The sequence below is a fragment of the Corythoichthys intestinalis genome, chromosome 1 (assembly GCF_030265065.1).
Source record: "Corythoichthys intestinalis isolate RoL2023-P3 chromosome 1, ASM3026506v1, whole genome shotgun sequence".
NCBI classification, from domain to species: domain Eukaryota; kingdom Metazoa; phylum Chordata; class Actinopteri; order Syngnathiformes; family Syngnathidae; genus Corythoichthys; species Corythoichthys intestinalis.
In genome coordinates, this window is record NC_080395.1 from 75,886,458 (window position 1) to 75,907,771 (window position 21,314).

At 39.8% G+C, this 21,314-nt stretch overlaps 1 protein-coding gene across 3 annotated transcripts in view; it reads left to right on the forward strand.

Moving 5' to 3' along the window:
- Positions 1-20,786, forward strand: part of ano1a (anoctamin 1, calcium activated chloride channel a) — a 175,523-nt gene extending 154,737 nt beyond the window's left edge. For all 3 annotated transcript variants that reach the window (XM_057840031.1, XM_057840029.1, XM_057840030.1), the window contains 4 exons: positions 1,156-1,208; positions 1,329-1,513; positions 1,599-1,704; positions 15,532-20,786. In XM_057840031.1, the coding sequence (XP_057696014.1) occupies positions 1,156-1,208; positions 1,329-1,513; positions 1,599-1,704; positions 15,532-15,771 (584 nt within the window). In that variant the 3' untranslated portion in view covers positions 15,772-20,786. The remainder of the gene's footprint in view (positions 1-1,155; positions 1,209-1,328; positions 1,514-1,598; positions 1,705-15,531) is intronic.
- The last annotated feature ends 528 nt before the right edge of the window (positions 20,787-21,314 follow it).

A 21,314-nucleotide genomic window follows, 5' to 3' on the forward strand; every position in this document is an offset into this window, starting at 1 on the left:
ACCCCTAAGGTCGTCTGGAACGGGTCTTCTGCATGTTCCAAGAACAAGAACCAAGCAGGGTGAGGCAGCATTTAGTTATTATGCTCCTCACCTCTGGAACAAGTTACCCGAACGTCTGAAGTATGCTCAAACTGTTAGCTCCTTTAAATCAGGGCTAAAAACGCTTTTGTTTAGCACTGCATATCCATAACTGTCTATATATTTCAATCTACCTGCCTTCTATTCCTCTTGTGCTTATCTCCATTGCTGATTTCAATGATTATTATTAGTAGTAGTTTTTGCTTTATTTTTATTTTTGTTTTATTTTTATTTATTTATTTTTATTCTGTGATTAAAATGCGATCTTTTGTCTTGGTTTTTACGTTGTGTTGATTTAAATGTGATTTTTATGGTCTTCATGTGATGTAAAGCACTTTGAATTGCCTTGTGTTGAATTGTGCTATATAAATAAATTTGCCTTGCCTAGTATAGTTAAGTTTTTCACTGATGATAGCTTTGCATGTTACACAAAAGCTATCACATATATATGTTTTTTTTCAGCAGTGTTTCTTTGGTGCACTGCCCAGCCAAAACAATTTGACTCATTGACTCTGTTCGGACACCAAAATGTCTGGAATTCTCATGCGACGCCCCAAAATGACTGTTTGCCCTAAAATACAGGGTGTTTAAAGACAAAAAAATGAAATTAGATAAAAATAAAATAAAATTCAGGACGCTAAGGGGCACAAAAGTTTTTTTTTTTGCTAAAATCGTATAGTTCAGCCAAAATTTCCCAAAAACATATGCATTCATTCCTAATGGCCAAAATTTCCCATTCATTTCCATTACCCTATTCGCCATTATTTCAATAGCACAGAACTTCCTAAATAGTGTGTGTGTGTGTGTGTGGGGGGGGGGGGGGGGGGGCAAAGCAATGCTGGCGGTGACGTATGTGACCTCGGATTATTTTAGTGTTTCTGAATGCTTAAGAGTTGAACTTTTAGACTAATTCATTATTTTTTTTAAGCTTTTTATCTGAGTTTGTTCAACATGATAAAATGTCTGAGTGAGTGCTCGTCTGAGACTGGTGATTCCATATTTTTTGCTAGGGGTTGTATAAAACTCACACATTTTCAATGTTACCCATAACATATCCTTATTTTCTGTGTGTTATAGGTATTTGGTACAAACTGTTACGGGGTCTCAGCAAGGTGGCAGTCATCGTCAATGTGAGTTTTGAAGTTAGACAAAAATGGCTTTGCATATCATGCTGCAGGCTCAAAATGTTGACGGTATCATCTCATCTTCATGTCTTTAAGACAGTAGTAATGCATCGTTTTGGTTTCCAGGCTTTAGTCATCTCCTTCACATCTGATTTCATCCCACGGCTTGTGTACCAATACATGTACAGTCCTGATGGCACCATGCACGGCTTTGTCAATCACTCTCTTTCTTACTTTAATGTGAGTGACTTTCAGCCAGGCACTGGCCCTACTCAAACAATGATCCAAGGTCAGATAGTAGAAATATGCAGGTAAGGTTATGTTTCACAGCTAGTCTATAATTCATAATCTCATATAGCCTAATGTGTTAAGGTGTTTCTATGTGTCTGGCATAAGGTACAAAGACTACAGAGAGCCTCCCTCCTCCAGCACACCATATGATTTCTCCAAGGAGTTCTGGGCCATTCTAGCTGCTCGCCTTGCTTTTGTCGTTGTCTTTCAGGTTTGGAACACTACACTATGACAAACAATTACAGTAAATGTTTTGCTGGACCCCTCAAGAAAAAGCCATTAATCACACCTTTGAACCTTTAAAATATTCAAATGGAAAAAGAAAATCCAATGAAAATTAAATTCACATTTAAAAAAGTATACATTTACCAATGTAAATAAGACATCGTTTTGGAATCTCGATACGATTTATGATACAATGCTCACGAAAAAGATAATCTCAAAATATAGCGATGCAACAATTATCGACCTACTTGAAGTTGGCCTTCCATCAGACTCAAATGTATTGAAAAATTAGGTCATTGTTTGTGCTAGGTTTGTACTGAAAAAAAAATTCATTTGTGCGAGTATCGTTTTTGAAATATTATTAATTCTTTCATAGGTGAATCGGAGGTCTACCAGCCCCCCATTTTTAATAAAAATGGCTAAAAATTGTGTCAATTGTTTGTGCTATGTTTGTGCTGTAAAAATATTAGTTTGTGCTGCTATCGTTTTATAGATATTGAGATATTACCGTATTGGCCCGAATATAAAATGGCCCTGATTATAAGACGACCCCCTCTTTTTCAAGACTCAAGTTTGAAAAAGACTTTTTGAACATCAAATTAATTTTTATACAGAAAATAATTACAGTACATCTGAAACAAATGATTGTAACAATATATTTGAGAGAAAAAGCTTGTTATTTTGCCTCATTCAAATATTAATGTCTGAACATCAGTGTTGTTAATCTTACTGAAAAAAAGTAATTAATTATAGTTACAAATTACTTCTCCCAAAAAGTAATTGCGTTAGTAACTCAATTACCTGAATGTAAGAGTAATTAGTTACTTGGCAAAGTAATTGGTGATAATTACCTTTTTTTTGGCCACACTATTTGAAGTTTTTTGTGGAGGTTTTTGGTACAATTGGCCCGAGCCCAATTCTTTACCCTAATTTACCCTTTACCCTGAATCAACTGTTAAAAGTTGTTAAAATTGCTCCCATTATTGCATTAGTTCCCTTCTCTCTACTTTCGACATATGAAAGTTTTAAAACTGTTTCATCATTTAAAGATAGATTCAAGTCAAGATTATGCCGATTTAGAAGTATTTTAGATAAAAAGTTACTTAGGTTCGCTAGGAAGGTTCTCTACAACAGAGCCGTCCTAAAAAGCCTACTGCTTTAAGATGGCGGCTGTCAACTAACGCATTTAGTGCCATGTCTGTCATTTTGCATCTAGTTATATCTATATACAGTACATGTGATATCTACCATGTCTACCATATCTACCATAACATGCGGGCGTAGTTTGTCGGCTATCGGCTACAACATGTATTATTGGAGCTACCTAGCATCGCGTTTGCTCGGCGTCACAACTTTCTTGCCTCCTCCCCGCTCCTGCTCTGCTCTGTCGTCTCGGTGAGTCCGTCTCCCTCAGACTTTTCGACCAATATAGTAACGCATAGTAACGCATGCCTTTCCGTCCTCAGTAACGGTAACGGCGTTGCCAAGATGAGAAAAGTAATTAATTAGATTACCCACTACTGAAAAAAATAACGCCGTTAGTAACGCCGTTATATTGTAACGCCGTTATTAACAACACTGCTGAACATTTAGATATGTAAACTAAAGTGCAATCACATTCGTAAATGAATGGCGTCTGGTTTTTGAAATGTAAATAAACCAATCTATTGTGATAAAACAACAAAATTGCAATAACTGCATTAACCATCAAAGTGAGGTCTAACTGGAACTGTAGTCTTGAAACAAATCTGAATAAGGAAAAACATTGCAATAAAATAAAGCTAACCGGTTAAACTCGAGAGCAGCTGAGATCTGTCATGACAGAACATTACTCCTCAAGTTGAGCATTCGCTTCAATGATATCTGGCGCCATCTAGCATCGTGAATAGGTATAATGTCTAGACCGCGAATACAAGACGACCCCCACTTTTTCAGTCTTATTTCAATGCAAAAAACACCGTCTTATATTCGAGCCAATACGGTAATTTCGAGTGATGACGTTACTCACAGCACCTCAGTAGTCGCGGCTGACGAAGCGTACCAACTCTTTAATAACAGAGGGGTGTCCTAACAACTAGTGAAAACGTATGGAGGTGGATTTTTGTCTTCATTGTTCAATTTTTTAAAAAAAAGGTGCTTCGATCGAAAAAGTAGTTGCTTAATCAAAATGTATATTTTCAATTGAAAAAACAGCACTTCAATCAAAAAAATGTATTTGAATGAAAAAAAATTAATTTGAGACCAAAAAAAAAAAAACATTTGAAAACTATTTTTCTTTGAATTTTTTTGTTGATTGAATTTTTTTGTTTTGTTTTGTTTTTTTGTTTTTGATTGAAGTAATGTTGTCTTGGGTTTGGGCCTCATCTTTAAAAGTCTTTATAATTCAATGAAAAAAAAGTCCCTTCAAACAAAAAAAATACAGTGATCCCTCATTTCTTGTGGTAAACAGCGAAGTAGCACCCCCCCCACACACACACACACACACACAAATTTCAGATTTAGCATTGGATATATACAGTGCCTTGCAAAAGTATTCGGCCCCCTTGAACCTTGCAACCTTTCGCCACATTTCAGGCTTCAAACATAAAGATATAAAATTTTAATTTTTTGTCAAGAATCAACAACAAGTGGGACACAATCGTGAAGTGGAACAAAATTTATTGGATAATTTAAACTTTTTTAACAAATAAAAAACTGAAAAGTGGGGCGTGCAATATTATTCGGCCCCCTTGCGTTAATACTTTGTAGCGCCACCTTTTGCTCCAATTACAGCTGCAAGTCGCTTGGGGTATGTTTCTATCAGTTTTGCACATCGAGAGACTGACATTCTTGCCCATTCTTCCTTACAAAACAGCTCGAGCTCAGTGAGGTTGGATGGAGAGTGTTTGTGAACAGCAGTCTTCAGCTCTTTCCACAGATTCTCGATTGGATTCAGGTCTGGACTTTGACTTGGCCATTCTAACACCTGGATACGTTTATTTTTGAACCATTCCATTGTAGATTTGGCGTTATGTTTTGGATCATTGTCCTGTTGGAAAATAAATCTCCGTCCCAGTCTCAGGTCTTGTGCAGATACCAACAGGTTTTCTTCCAGAATGTTCCTGTATTTGGCTGCATCCATCTTCCCGTCAATTTTAACCATCTTCCCTGTCCCTGCTGAAGAAAAGCAGGTCCAAACCATGATGCTACCACCACCATGTTTGACAGTGGGGATGGTGTGTTCAGGGTGATGAGCTGTGTTGCTTTTACGCCAAACATATCGTTTTGCATTGTGGCCAAAAAGTTCCATTTTGGTTTCATCTGACCAGAGCACCTTCTTCCACATGTTTGGTGTGTCTCCCAGGTGGCTTGTGGCAAACTTTAAACGAGACTTTTTATGGATATCTTTGAGAAATGGCTTTCTTCTTGCCACTCTTCCATTAAGGCCAGATTTGTGCAGTGTACGACTGATTGTTGTCCTATGGACAGACTCTCCCACCTCAGCTGTAGATCTCTGCAGTTCATCCAGAGTGATCATGGGCCTCTGGGCTGCATCTCTGATCAGTTTTCTCCTTGTTTGAGAAGAAAGTTTGGAAGGACGGCCGGGTCTTGGTAGATTTGCAGTGGTCTGATGCTCCTTCCATTTCAATATGATGGCTTGCACAGTGCTCCTTGAGATGTTTAAAGCTTGGGAAATCTTTTTGTATTCAAATCCGGCTTTAAACTTCTCCACAACAGTATCTCGGACCTGCCTGGTGTGTTCCTTGGTTTTCATAATGCTCTCTGCACTTTAAACAGAACCCTGAGACTATCACAGAGCAGGTGCATTTATACGGAGACTTGATTACACACAGGTGGATTCTATTTATCATCATCGGTCATTTAGGACAACATTGGATCATTCAGAGATCCTCACTGAACTTCTGGAGTGAGTTTGCTGCACTGAAAGTAAAGGGGCCGAATAATATTGCACGCCCCACTTTTCAGTGTTTTATTTGTTAAAAAAGTTTAAATTATCCAATAAATGTTGTTCCACTTCACGATTGTGTCCCACTTGTTGTTAATTCTTGACAAAAAAATTAAATTTCATATCTTTATGTTTGAAGCCTGAAATGTGGCGAAAGGTTGCAAGATTCAAGGGGGCCGAATACTTTTGCAAGGCACTGTATATGTTACACATACTGTACATGTTTTTTCACTTTTTCCCAAAGTATAACTTTTAAAAAATGTATATATATTGCAGTAAACACGGACAAAGCTGAAGAAGCAGTTTCTGCTCTTGCACCCCTCTTTAAAATAAACCTCTGTATTTTGAGCCAAAAAAACTGTTGTGTTTGATAGACCTATCACACATGTATATAGGACAAATTTGAAATTTGGCCAAATTGGGGGTCTCAGAGCAGAACTTCAAGTCACCTGAGTGTTTTCTGCCATATATATTTTGATAAATGTGTTTTTAAGCACTTCAAATGTAATAATTATGATAAGTTAAACATGTTACTGTCCCTCCGAATTATTTGTTAAACAAGAATAATGTAGTAGTAGAAAAATAAGCTTCAGAAGTTCGTGGCTCAGGCAAGATCAAACACATTCATCAGTCATTGTTAACTTTAATAAAAAACTCCAGTGCACGTGCACTGCCTGCCTGTTGAACAAAGAGCAGGGACAGGGAGGGAGCGAGAGGGAGACAGTGCGATTGGCTCGGGACAGCTCATCAGTATTTTTTTTTTTTTTAATTGAAAAAACAAATCCGCAATGGACTGAGGGCGTGAAGTTTGAAGTAGTGAGGGATCACTGTATTTTCAAAAGAAAAATCACTTCTGTCAAAAAAGTTTTGAACTACGTTTTTTTTTATTTTTATTGAATCATTTTGACACAAATGTTGCACTTCACTATTGGTCAGACATGGTTGAGTGACAAGTGGCTGCGCCAATGACATAACCCTGAAAACCTTGAAGAATCATGGCCATGAGCAGCGGCCGTAAGGGGCAGTTTACATGGTGACTCTGCGACACGAAGACGCAATGATTGTGTTGCGGAGTTGGCTCGCGTACATATGGTGTCGGCGAAGACGGAAGGCGAGGACGAAAAACTCTGAATCCTGCCTCCAAAGTGGAAGAATCCGATTGCGGGGGATTGAGGGGGGCTTGCTCAGCATGCATATCAAAGGCTCCCGCGGCGAGAGACAGCGCCGATAACGTCAGCACTCGTACACGTCACATTGGGCGTGCGCAGCGGTGCTACTAAACATCAAAAACAGCAAATATGGCGGAATGTCGGCTTTAATTTACTGTTTTGATAATATTTTTAAACTAAATATGTTGAATGTTTCCATTTTTGCGCCTTTTTGAACAAAAGAAAAATGCCATTGCTTCGATTGGGCGGGCATATTTTTTTCCGGGTTGAGGAGCTTGGTGGGGTCAAAGTGCATCATTCGCTGTCACTTTGTAAATCTGCACTGCCCCCTAGGGCTTGGCATGAATACTACATTGTTTTCATGCGGAATTGGGACATTGTTCGAATAGAGACGGGCCCATAAAGATGCAAATTTTTAAATTTCCCGTATTCTCGGAGAGTCACCATGTAAACGTTCCCTAAGAGTCTGACACAGTTTATGTTTGTCTTTTCGTCCTGGTATTTATTGATGCACAGGATTCTAACAAGAGTTATCACAGCAAATCTATCAGCAAACTATCAAATCAAAGCTATGAATGCTATACAAAACACAGAAATGTACCACACAAATATACCTCTAATGCACCCTCTGTCCTCTATACTGCACTCGTTGAAAGGATATCAAGTCATTGTTTTAGTTGTCCTGGGACTATTTGAAATACATATGAATGATTGAAAGGCTTTTCACATTCCAAGACGACGATTGACGGCAATTAGCCTTCTTTGTTTAATAAACTGCTCGACCTGAGGGATTAGCTGACGACGGCTGGTTATAATGTGCCTAGCTCCTTTGTTCAAATTTCTCGTATTGTCCACACAACCACAGGAAAAAAATAGCTCAAATTTGTACATTGTTTTGGAAAAAAAAGTGTTTTAGAAATGCAATTTGAGTATAGGGCAGGAATTGTGTCTGTAGTTTAGACGGACTGAATCAGGGGCATGGAGCATGAATTGTGGCCATTGCATCTGAATTACCAGATAATGTGCGCAAACTTTTGAGAAAAACAGTAACAGACCAAATGTGTGGACTGAGGAGGAGGAAGGGAACTAACTGTTCGGTGTCCTGAGGAGGCAGAAGAGATCTGTCGTGGAGGTGGAGCTCGTCAGGCTGGTGGTTACCTTCAACGACATTTTAGAAATAGAAACAATTTTTTTAAAAAAATGCAAGTTAGTCCAGAAAATGTATGAAAACTTTTGAGAAAAACAGTAACAGACTGAATTTGCGTTACACAAAATAAACACTCGGTCACTTTATCACCTTAGGAAATGATCCCCATATTTTTCTTACTTTCTTAGTGAGACTTACTGATTAGCCAGTCCAGGACTCAAAATATATAATTGAGGCAGGGAAAGGGACCGGCCCTGAGCAGTTGCTTTGAACACACTGAAACAATAACTGAATGTTGCATTATCCGTCCTACTTATTATGAAGATGGTATATCCGGGAAGTGACCTAATATTAACAGGACATGTCCCAGAAATGTCCCCAAATCAACAGGAAGTGACTGGATATCAACAGGAAGTGTCCACAAAATGTCCCCAAATCAACAGGTCACTGATAGATCTGTATCTAGTACAGCAAAGCCCCATAGTAATTCTCCAGAAACGGCAGTTTCTATTTGCCAAAATTGCCTTAGAATTTTCTTGATGTACCCATCAACCTTGTACGATATATTTTTAATCAAAACAACTCGTGCAAAGACAGGAAAGGTAGGAGATTCAGAGCCTCACCTGCATATTGAGAAATATATCTATATAAATTAGGGGTGTGACAACACATACAGGTCATGGTTCGGTGCGGTTTCAGTACAACCCGAAAAACAAAAAGGCTTTTTTTCCTCACAGGATTTGAAAGTTAAAGTTGTATACCGTTAACTCTTATATGGGTGAATTTTTAAAAAATGTAAAAAGTCTGACTTAGGTTTTTTTTGGGCGGGGGGTGAAAAAAAATCCGTTCAATCAGTCAACATTAACATCGTTGATGTGAAAGGTGTTCTAGAAGATATAATGTAATAATGTGTATAAAATGAAAAGTAACATCAGTTAAATGTTGAACAACCAATTACTCTTACAATGCGCTGAGTTAGTTCACCCAAAAAGTAATTGAGTTTGTGACTAACTACTTTTTGAAGTAAGATTAACAACACTGTACAGTACATTCCACCTTCATAATAATTAGGACTATCAGGACATTCAGTCATTGTTTCAGTGCGTTCAAAGCAACTTTTCGTGGCCATTCCCTTCCCCCTTCTCACCTCATAAATTCAATCTGTTACTGTTTTTCTCAAAATTTTTCACACATTTTCTTGTACTAACTTGCATTTAAAAAAATTTTTTTTTTCAATTTCTAAAATGTAGTAGGTACTATGACACTAAACTGGTGAGCTTCACCTCCATGACATGTCCATTCTCCCTCCTCAGGGCACCAAAAAGGTCCCTTCCCCCTTCTCACGACACAAATTCATTCTGTTACACTCAAATTGATTCATAGGGGTGTCCATATGTGTATATGAGAAGGCGTTCAACCATGTGCCTCGGGGAGTCCTGTGGGGGGTGCTCCGGGAGTACGGGGTACCGAGCCCCTTGGTAAGGGCTGTCGGTCCCTGTACAACCTGTGTCAGAGTTTGGTCCGCATTGCCGGCAGTAAGTCGAATTAGTTCCCAGTGAGGGTTGGACTCCACCAAAGCTGCCTTTTGTCACCGATTCTGTTCATAATTTTTATGGACAGAATTTCTAGGCACAGCCGAAGCGTTGAGGGGCTCCGGTTTGGTGACCTCAGCATTGAATCTCTGCTTTTTGCAGATGATGTGGTGCGCGGTGGTTTCATGAAGCTGTGACCTCCAACTCTCACTTGAGCAGTTCGCAGCCAAGTGTGAAGCAGTTGGGATGAAGATCAGCACCTCCAAATCTGAGACCATGGTCCTCAGTCGGAAAAGGGTGGAGTGCCCTCTCCGGGTCGGGGATGAGATCCTGCCCCAAGCGGAGGAGTTCAAGTATCTTGGGGTCTTGTTCACGAGTGAGGGTAGGAGGGAGCGAGAGATCGACAGGCGGATCGGTTCAGCGTCTGCAGTAATGCAGACGCTGCACCGGTCCGTCGTGGTGAAGAAGGAGCTAAGCCGAAAGGCAAAGCTCTCGATTTACCAGTCGATCTACGTTCCTACCCTCACCTATGGTCACGAGCTGTGGGTCGTGACCAAAAGAACAAGATCCCAAAAACAAGCGGTTTCCTCCGCAGGGTCTCTGGGCTCTCCCTTAGAGATAGGGTGAGAAGCCCGGTCATCCGGGAGGGACTTGGCGTCGAGCCGCTACTCCTCTGCGTTGAGAGGAGCCAGCTGAGGTGGCTAGGGCATCTGGTTCGGATGTCTCCTGGACGCCTTTCTGGAGAGGTGTTCCGGGCTTTTCCCACGGGCGGGAGGCCCTGGGGACGACCAAGGACAAGCTGGAGAGACCATGTCTCTCGGCTGGCCTGGGAACGCCTTGGAATCCTGCCGGAGGAGCTGGTTGAAGTGGCTGGGGAGAGGGAAGTCTGGGCTTCCCTTTTAAAGCTGCTGACCCCGCGACCCGACCCCGGACCAAGTGGAAGATGATGGATGGATGGATGGATGGATGGATGGATGGATGGATGGATGGATGGATGGATGGATGGATGGATGGATGGAAGGATGGATGGATGGATGGATGGATTGATTCACTGAAATTGCAGTTCTAAAACGCTTTTTTTTTTTTTTTTTTTTTTTAAACACTGTACACATTTAGGCCATTTTTTTCTGTTGTTGTGTGTGGAGTAGAGCAGAAGTGGGTTAAAAAATGTAAAAAGTGTAAACTCCATAAATAAATGTCAATAAATAAATGTAGCTTTGCTTGAACTGAAACAAAATATCACATGAATATATAATATAATAATATAAGGTTCAACCGTTTGGGCAGCATACCAACACAATGTACAGTATGTCTAGTGGTTGTATTTACATCTGAATGGTAGCTGTGTGTCAGACAACGACTTGCTAATTCAAAAGCACTTGGGTCATTTTGGCCAGCTCTGGGTTTTTCCGGAGGAGAGGCCAAATCGGCCATTGCGTGGGAATATTAGGAGTATTTGTCTTGGGGAAAGGCCAATTTGGCCTCTGCTAGGTTTTCTAGTGTTAAATTCTTGTGGATAAATGCATAAATCCCTGAATTCTTCATAGATATGGACGTAAAACAGTCTCAATTATTGGTTAAAAGCATAAAAACCGTGCAGGTAGCATTTATTATAAGTAAATATTTCAAATATGCTGCTCGTCTTCAATCAACTTGTGACGCCACCTTACCACAACAAAGAGCTTTTTACGTTGAAATTCTTGGGAATAAATGATTAAATCCCTGAATTATTTATAGATATGGACGTAAAACATTCTCGATTATTGGTTAAAAGCAGACAAACCGTGCAGGTAGCATTTATTTTACGTAAATATGTCGAAGAATGATAATAGTCTGTAGCGGTTAATTTCTCCCTTTGATTTTTTCACAACGTTTCAAAATGCAGGCATGGTACGAAAAATATAATAATTACCATGAATCCTCAAGTATGCGGTACAGCTTTCTTACTTTTTCAACTAAATCCGGCGTTACATATGCCAAGTGTGTGTGTTTGTGAATAGCTCCTCTTGATGTGGGTGGCCCCCTGCTTGAAGAGAGGCGCAGTATGTGCCCGATATGACCTGTCAATACCATTATGAAGTCTATGGTTGGCACATAGCCCACTGTGTGTGTGTATTGACTGTACTACATTTCCATGGGTCTGCATTATGTTATTTTTTTATTGTTATTTTTTTGTTTTTGTTTTTATAAAACTGAATTTTTCCATCCAGACAGAGGAGGCACACTTTAAGTGTATTAAAGTGATAAAGGCATCTTTGAGTGAACTTCGAGTAAAATTCAAGTATCTCGAGGCAGGGCCGAGTGTCCTCTTTTTAAGAAATCAAAATATGGTCACCCAACTATAACATCTGAGTATAGCTGTTTCATCTGCTCTTTTTAAGTAAACAGTGTCTTAATCAGCGGCTTGAACTTTTTTTTTCTTTCCATGTGACGTTTTGTGAATGGACACATTAGTATCGCAACCCATTGCTTGCTGTAAGTGTTGAATCTGTATGGTTTTTGCCTCAATAGCTTGCTACAATTTTTATATTTTCAACATAACCTTCCGCTGCGTATTGTAAATCATTTTGCCTCAATCTGGAGAATGTTGCACTGGGATATGCTCCAAAATAAATCACTTAAAACAATGCCTGCAATGGCTTGTGCCATTGGAGTCGCAAAGCTAGCAAACGTAGCTAAGCTTTTGCAAATGGTGAGATTGCCTTGCCTTTGGAAAGGTTAGAAGGGTGCCTCCATACTTAGGCATCCCGTAGGTTGTATTTTGGTTGACCACACTTGGCAAGGCGTGGTTGGAACATGAGTCAAATGATGGGTGGATGTAGGCCTGTTGAGAGTGACAGATGGAGAGAGAGAGAAAATGAAAAAGCAAAACGCAAAATATAAAAGTGGATATAACAAATTCCAATTGCCTTTCGATGTCAAATGTCTACGAAAATGAAGCGATTTAAAATCCTGACCGCTTTATGAGTACTTCATGCTCACTCTTCTCAGGCGAGCTGATACGGCGACTCATGGCTGCATAAGAGCGTTGTCACCTGCCAAAACCGGCTGCGTCAGTTCTATAGCCAGCAGGCTGCTTCTTGACCACGCTGGGCAAGTTCCAGCCATAGGCGGAGTTTGACTTTTGTGGTATGGGGGGGCTCAAAATGTTGATGAACGACCCGAAACGCAAGAATAATATAATATTATACTAAAATAAGTGTTTTTTTTTTTTTGTTTCCCATCATTTTTGAGGGGGATTCTAAATCAGGCTGCTTAAGACAGCTACACCTTGAAAGGTGGAAAAGCGCTATATAAGTATAACACCATTTACTTTTCACCAAGATCGTCATCCACTGAATATGCTACGCCCGCCGGTATCAGCAGGTGTACTGTCAAATTTTGCACCCCATCAGAAATTGCAACTTTGTGTTATAAATGGTCGCAAATACAGCGGTTACAAAGTAAACACTACAAGCTTTCTTTAAATAAAGGAATATTTACTTACGTTTGATCATGGACTGACATGTAGAAAAGTTCTCAGACACATTCTGCCATGTTAGCTGTACACGACAACTGCACACTGCTCTATCACTGTTTATGTCTTCGCCGTGTAGTTAAGCATCAATTTACGCCATATTCGTGTGGAACATGTATGTTTACGATGTTACTTGTTTACTTAGCACCTGTGGATAACATTGAGATTCCAATTGAATGTGAAAGAGGGCTTATTCACCGCCTCAACAGCTGTGGGAGCAAAATATTATAAGGGTGCAAAATTTGTTATACAATTCGCGTCTTTAGTGGGGCAAATTGAAACTCCGCTCACCAATTTGGCGGTGCTCTCTGGCTTTTCATGGTCCACATTTTCAATGCTTGGTTCTTGCTCAGTAGTTGTTGTCGCTTTTGAAAGCTTAGGTTTGAAAAAATTACGTAGGCTATATCCATCTTGCCTCTTCATTCCTCAGGTGGTTTTAGCTAAGCAAAGCAAGTGACTGTCTAAGGTGCTAGTTTTGTTACTTTGTGGGTTTCTTGTATAAGACAACTTACTGAAAGGTGTGACTGACAGATCTTTAGTTAGAGAACAGAAGAGGGGCATCATCAACATTAACTGTCCACTGGCGGGCTGTTTATCAGCTGTCTCGAGCTCGCTGCGTATCTCTGACCTCCGTGTGCTGTGGCGAGCAGACATTACTAATCGAACATGCAGATACGATCTGCTCATATCATTACAATCGTCACATGATCGGTTTGAAAAATAATTTTGACCAGTTATAATTTTTATTTTGTTCATTTCATTTATTTTTGCTGTTTGTTTTATTGCTTTACAACTTTTATAGACAATATTTTACCAAAAAATTCTTAATTTCAAAATCATATATAGGAAAGTCAATTACATTCAATGACACTTTTCTGTCACCAAGGAGGGCCTGGCCCCCCTGGCCCCCTCGCAAAATCCGCTTATGGTTCCAGCCTGGCTATTTGGGTCATTCCAGAATTGGAGGACATTTAACATCCCACCCTTCAAATTTGAAATAATCTATTCTACACACAAAATACAAAAACATGCAGTTCCTGAGTAAATGCACTTGTGATGTGATCAGACCTTAAAAAAAAAAAAAAAAAGAACAACTAAGAGAAAAGATTTCTTGTTAATATTTTTGGAAACAAAGTGAATCTCAAATAAAACCGCCAAAATGTAATGTTTGGGCCAGTAATTTCTCAGTATACATACTTACTCAGTGTGAAACTTGAGCCTGTTTAGATGAACACAAAGCCAATATTCTTACTCTTCAACAGCTCTGTCTTTCTCTGTTTTCATTTATTCATTTTTTATAGCAGTTAGGCTTGAAAAAGCTCAGAATTATCAGACGGGGACTTGAGCAATGTCTTTAACCACATCAGGTGCCTAGCATCTCGCGGAAAATGGCTTAGCAGGCAGGTAGTGTTAATGTCTCTGTCACAGTGTGGGACTTTTTGGATTTAGCAACAAGTTCAGCAACAAGGTAACTGGCTTTGAGGGCTTTCTCATTTACCTTTCTAGTTTTTCGAGAGAGAAAAAAAAAATTGCCTGTTTCTCTGTGTTTTCACGAAGGCGGACAAAATGGTCCATTGACTTGTTTTGAAGCGACGGGTGTTTCGTTTGAAGATGACGTTTAAACTTGCTTGGCACAATGGCTGTTGGACAGCTGCTCGTGTCACTTTCGAGAACTGCTCAGATTTCTAGCCATCAGCCACCTTGCTGTCCTCAACAATGTGTTGGAAAAAAACACAGGGGGAGGATTGACAGTCGTCACATGTGGATTAAATAGAAAGGACACTTTCGAGTATATTGACATATGACGAATCTAACCAAATGATGTGCAGTAGACGTGCTGGGGTCCACATGGTCGCCTATTGGGCCATGTGTTTAATTGCTGTGTCTTGGAACGGTGGTTATCAATCGAGGTTGTCCAAAGACGTCCTTTTTTTCAGTCATTCTAGTGTTGGGCTGTTCCGGCAACAAATGTGATGCGCCCGCCCCATGTCATACGTTATTATCGAGGAATAGCGCACATAGATGTTCAAAACAAGATGTACTGCTAGCAGTCCAATCAATGGATTTCTATGACAACATTCTATCCTGTAGTATTATATCTAAAGTAGACAGGGATATTGGTGTGTTAAGCCAGGGGCACAGGCCAAAGTTAATCCGGCCAGAATGCAGTCGTTATTAAATTATTATTTCTGTGCGGCCCAATAGCAAATGCGCCACGGACCAGTACCAGTCCGCGGCCCGGTGGTTGGGGCTCTTTCAAAGTTCCATTTATTTCCATGGTAGTTGCTTTTCATTTGGCTGGACCTAGAAGGCCCAGCTTTTTTCTTTGGGGCTATAATGTGGAAAATGTAGTGTGAAAATGGCAAAGATATTCCCGGCGCGCAAACACAGTCAAGCACTTTGCACTAGCTAAGCAGAAACTATGGTGGAGGCACGGGCGTTGTAAAGTCAAAATGACACAGTAATAATCTTAGTTTCTAATCTTTCCTTTTGCCTTTGCAGAATGTGGTGATGCTCATGAGTGACTTTGTGGATTGGTTGATCCCTGACATACCAAAGGACATCAGCCTCCAGATCCACAAAGAGAAAGTCCTCATGATAGAGCTCTTTATGAAAGAAGAGCACGGAAGGAGGCTTGCTCTACGGGACACTGACAACCATAACAGTTGTACCCCTTCTTCCTCGAACCAGAGCCCACAACAACCACACTCTCGGCCTGTGTCAACCACAAACTGTTATTAAACTACTGTAAGTGTCTAATAAGCACAAATTATTCTTACAAAATACAGGGTGGACCTTAACTTTTCATACACAAGAAATTAATGATATTTTTGAAGGGTGTCTGTAACATAAATCACTACATGTTAAATTTGGACATTTATGGCACAATCTACACTATAAAACCCAGTGTAATTCAGTGAATAATCTGCAAATCTGCTTTCATTCTCAAGAGCTATGAAACATGACGCAATTCAATGAAGGCAGCTCTGCAATTTTGCATTATGGAGTTTTAGGATTATCATCAGAGGTGGGTTGAGTAGGCAAACATTTTACTGTATTTTCTGCACTATAAAGCGCACCTAAAACCCTTCAATTTTCTCAAAAGCCAACAGTGCACTTTATAATCCGATAATAGTAATACACTGCTGGCCAAAAGTATTGGCACCCCCGCAGTTCTATCAGGTAATGCTAATTTTTTATCAGAAAATGATTTCAATTACAAATGCTTTGGTAGTAATATCATCATAAATTTAGCTTGCAATGGAAAAAGAGAATGGGAAAAAAATCAAATCATTATAATTTTACGCAGAAGTCCAAAAATGGGCCGGACTAAAGCATTGGCACCCTTTGAAAAATCATGTGATGTTTCTCGAATTATAATTTTACGCAGAAGTCCAAAAATGGGCCGGACTAAAGCATTGGCACCCTTTGAAAAATCATGTGATGTTTCTCGAATTTGTGAAATTATCAGCACCTGTTACTTACCTGTGGCACATAACAGGTGGTGGCAATAACTAAATCACAATTGCAGCCAGTTAAAATGGATTTAAGTTGACTCAAACCCTGTCCCGTGTCCGTATTTGTACATTGAGCATGGAGAAAAGAAATAAGACCAAAGAAATGTCTGCGGACTTGAGAAGCAAAATTGTGAGGAAGCACAGGTAATCTCAAGGCTACAAGTACATCTCCAAAGACCTGAATGTTCCTGTGTCTACCGCGCGCAGTGTCATCAACAAGTGTAAAGCCCACAGCACTGTGGTAACCTCCCTAGATGTGGACGGAAAAGAAAAATTGATGAGAGATTTCAACGAAAGATTGTGCGGATGGTGGATAAAGATCCTCGAATAACATCCAAACAAGTTCAAACTGTCCCGCAGTCCCAGGGTACAACAGTGTCAACTCGTACTTTATGTCGGCGTCTGAATGAAAAGGGACTCAATGGTAAGATACCCAGGAAGACCCCACTTCTGACCCAGAGACAGAGTTTACCAAAACTTACCTGAGAAAGCCAAAAACATTTTGGAATAATGTTCTCTTGTCAAATGAGACAAAAGTAGAGCTTTTTGGGAAAAGGCATCAACATAGAATTTTCAGGGGGGAAAAAAATGAGGCCTTCAAAGAAAAGAACACGGTCCCCACAGTCAAACATGGTGGAGGTTCCCTGATGTTTTGCGGTTGCTTTGTTGCATCTGGCACTGGACTACTTGACCGTGTGCATGGCATTATGAAGTCTGAAGACTACCAACAAAGGTCATGGGTCTTCCAGCAGGACAATGACCCAAAACACACTTCAAAAAGCACTAGAAAACGGTTTGAGAGAAAGCACTGGAGACTTCAAAAAGTGTCCAGCAATGAGTCCAGACCTGAATCCCATAGAACACCTGTGAAGAGATCTGAAAATGGCACCCTTCAAATCTCAGAGACCTGGAGCAATTGGCCAAAGAAGAATGGTCGAAAATTCCAGCAGGGCATTTTAAGAAACTCATTGATTCATACCGGAAGCGGTTGTTTGTGGTTATTTTGTCTAAAGGTTGTGCTACCAAGTATTAGGCTGAGGGTGCCAATACCTTTGTCCGGCCCATTTTTCAGTTTTGTGTAAAATGATAATGAATTTTTTTTTTTCATTTCTTTTGTGTATTTTCATTGCAAGCAAAATAAATGAAGATATTACTATCCAGCATTTGTCATTGCAATCATTTTCTGGGAGATATTGAGCATTATCTGACAGAATTGCAGGGGTGCCAGTACTTTTGGCCAGCAGTGAATATATTGGTTAATCTTGGCATGACATTTATTTAGCGCAGCTACATCTAGTAGCTCCATAACGCAACCCCAACCACTAGTACTACTACTGTGCCCTATAATGCGGTGTGCCCTATATATCTGAAAACAACTGTAAAAAAGGTCATTCATTGAAGGTGCACCTTATAGTGCGGAATATACGGTACTCAAGTAAGAGTAGCTTTATTTCAAAATAACATTACTCAGGTCCAAGTAATAAAAGCCATCAGTGAAAAGAATACTCAAGTAATGCAGCACATCGTCATCTACAGCAGGGGTATTCAACTCATTTTGGTACGCGGGCCACGTTTATGACAATTTGATCTCCGGACTAGTTTATTTTTAGCCAAATAAGTTAACTCACTGGCGGCCATTGACGGTTCTCAACGTTGGCCTTTTAGCGCCTTCAATGGAATTAAAAGATAAGCTTTCACAGCCAGGCCTTCAATCAATTCTTCAAGCTTAGGCAGGGGTGAAAGTGGGCCGGAGCAATCCGGAACGCCGTTCCAGTATAAGATTCGGGGCAAAAACCTTGTTTCTTTGTACGGTGCCTTGATCCCAAATATATGACAGCAACTGTCAAAAAAAACACAAAAAAAACTGCAAGGCTGCCACTCACGCATCTATTCTCTAAAAAGAAAACAATCTACCAAAATCAGATTTACTTACAGAAGTGTTAACAACATGCATAATAAAGTGCTTGTGTCGCATAATCCATTTCCACCGATATTTATTATTCATTTATTCCACTGACTGCCAGACTGCCTGACTTTCCCCAGCTGCTGCACTTATCTGAATCTGATGAGTCAGGTCAATGTGCGTATGCACGCAGCAAAGCTAACCGCCCTGGACTCAGTTGTCCTTTCAATTGCGTACCGCAGCAAGCAACACGTCACTTTTGCTCATTAATATTCATTACGTTAGCAATTGTTGCTAGGCAGGTCAACCTCCCGTTTGTCCGTAATAGAAATGGAATAGCAATAGCATGCAATAGATATAGCATGGAAATAGTGTACGAGCAAGATGTTTAATGAGCTAAACCATAGACTTCATAACCTATTGACATGACACTGGAAACGGGGCCGATTCGTAGGGGGCCTATTTTCAAAAACTTCAAATTCAAATATTTTCAAAACCAAAGCTTCTACCAATCTAAAACCAAAACAGGCACCTACCTTAGCCATATATGAGTGTCCATGAGCAGCAGCATCAAAAAATTAAAAGTCGTTCCCTGATAAAATCCCGACCAATTATTTTTTATATAAGTATAACACAACTTAAAATGGCTATAAAAGTCTCAGATTTTACACTAGATGCACAAAAATCACCAAACGCAGAGATAATCACCTATATTTGCAGGATCAATAGCAATATTTAACATATAAGTTTTTGACCAAAATAGCAACTTTTTTTTTTTTACTGCATGTTTTCAACAGCTAATAAATCACTCAGTTTAACATCAGAAACTTAATACTTGAGTAAAACATGCAGAATCAATAATAAATCATATGTAAATATATTATTAATAAATTATATATACAATCACAAATTATTATAGAATAGAATAGCCCTTTATAATCTTTAAACACTATATACTGTTAGCGTTAGCTGTTTACTGAGGCTAGCGGCCGCCTGGCGTAAACAGAGATTGTCCGGCGAAAATTCTTGTGAATAAATGCTTAAGTCCCCAAATTCTTCATAGATATGGACGTAAAACAGTCTCGATTCTTGGTTAAAAGCAAAGAAACCGTGCAGTTAGCGTTTATTTTACGTATATTGTTGAAGTACAATGCTACTCTGTTAGAGAATGAGGCTAGTGGCGGCCTGGCGTAAACAGAGCTTTTCTGGCGAAAATTCTTGTGAATAAATGCTTAAATCCCTGAATTCTTTATAGATATGGATGTAAAACAGTCTTGATTCTTGTGTAAAAGCAAAGAAAGCGTGCAGTCAGCGTTTATTTTACGTATGTTGTCGAAGTACAATGCTACTCTTTTAGCGAATGAGGCTAGCGGCCGCCTGGCGTAAACAGAGCTTTTATGGTGAAAATTCTTGTAAATAAATGCTTAAATCCCCGAATTCTTCATAGATATGGACGTAAAACAGTCTCGAATCTTGGTTAAAAGCAAAGAAACCGAGCAGTTAGCGTTTATTTTACGTATATTGTCAAAGTAAAATGCTACTCTGTTCGAGAATGAGGCTAGTGGCCGCCTGGCGCAAACAGAGCTTTTTTGGCGAAAATTCTTGTGAATAAATGCTTAAATCCCCAAATTCTTCATAGATATGGATGTAACAGTCTCGTAAAAAGAAAAAAACAACATGCAAATAGCATTTATTTCGCGTAAATATTGCCAACTATGTGGCTAGTCAGTTACGAAAATTAGCCGCCTCCATGTGTAAACAAAGAAGAAAATTTCTGCGAATAAATGCTTCAATCATGCATGCATGGAACGAAAAATATAATATTTACCTTGAATCCTCAAACAAATCACCCCTGAGACAATCCTTCCTGTTTGTATGTGGTACAACTTTCGTAGTTCTTCCAAAAATCCAAGCTTAAATCTGGCTCGGAAAGAGTGTGTTCCGTCTTCGGGCGACTATACTAAATGAAGCTCGGCCCCCTCTGATAAGGCGTGACGCAAAGAATGACGAAGTGTCACATCAATAGGTAATGAAGTCTATGGCTAAACCCACCAATTCTGTCCGAAAATGATGTCCCTGGTGCCAAATTCACTGGTATATTATAACCTCTGGTTGTCTTACATCTCTGACCATTCTTGGGGGCATTTTACATTGCTATTTTTGTGTAGCGATCGCAAATGCTACTCAGTGGCAGCCAACGAACACTTAACTTAAACTTGTCTTTTGGATGTCCGCGCAAGTTGATCCATTCTTTTCCTCCGAGTTTTTGGTTTCGGGAAACATATAAGGAAAACATCCTTCATATGTCGGAATGTCTAGAGTCGTTTTTACATGTTCCATAGCAGCCGTGTTTAATCGGCATGTTCTTTTTTGAAAGATTACTGGAGAAAACAAGCAGAAATAACATGGATTGTATGCGAGGGCGTGTTTTTAATGATCCACTTCCACGTTACGATGGGGACGTCACGGTCAAAAAATAGCATTCATGGAGTACGCCAGGGTTCTCCAACCCAGTCCTCAAGGCACACTGTGGGTCCTGGTTTTTGTTCCAGCCGATCCAGCAGAGGCAGTTGAGCCAATGAGGCTTCTGCTAAAACAAGCCACACCTGACTGCAATCAAGTGATTGCACTTGTAAAACACCAGATTGGGGAAAAAGTGTTGTCATCTTGTTTGGTAGGAATGAAATCCTGCACCCACAGTGGGCCTTTGTGGAATAGGTTGGGGACCCCTGGAGTACGCTATTGGCTGACATACTGATATGTCGTCAGCTGAGATACTTAGCTGTGATTGGTTCAAATGAGAACAGCAAAAAAAAAAAAAAAAAAAAAAAGCAAGCTCGTTGAATTGATTCGATAAAAAAGGG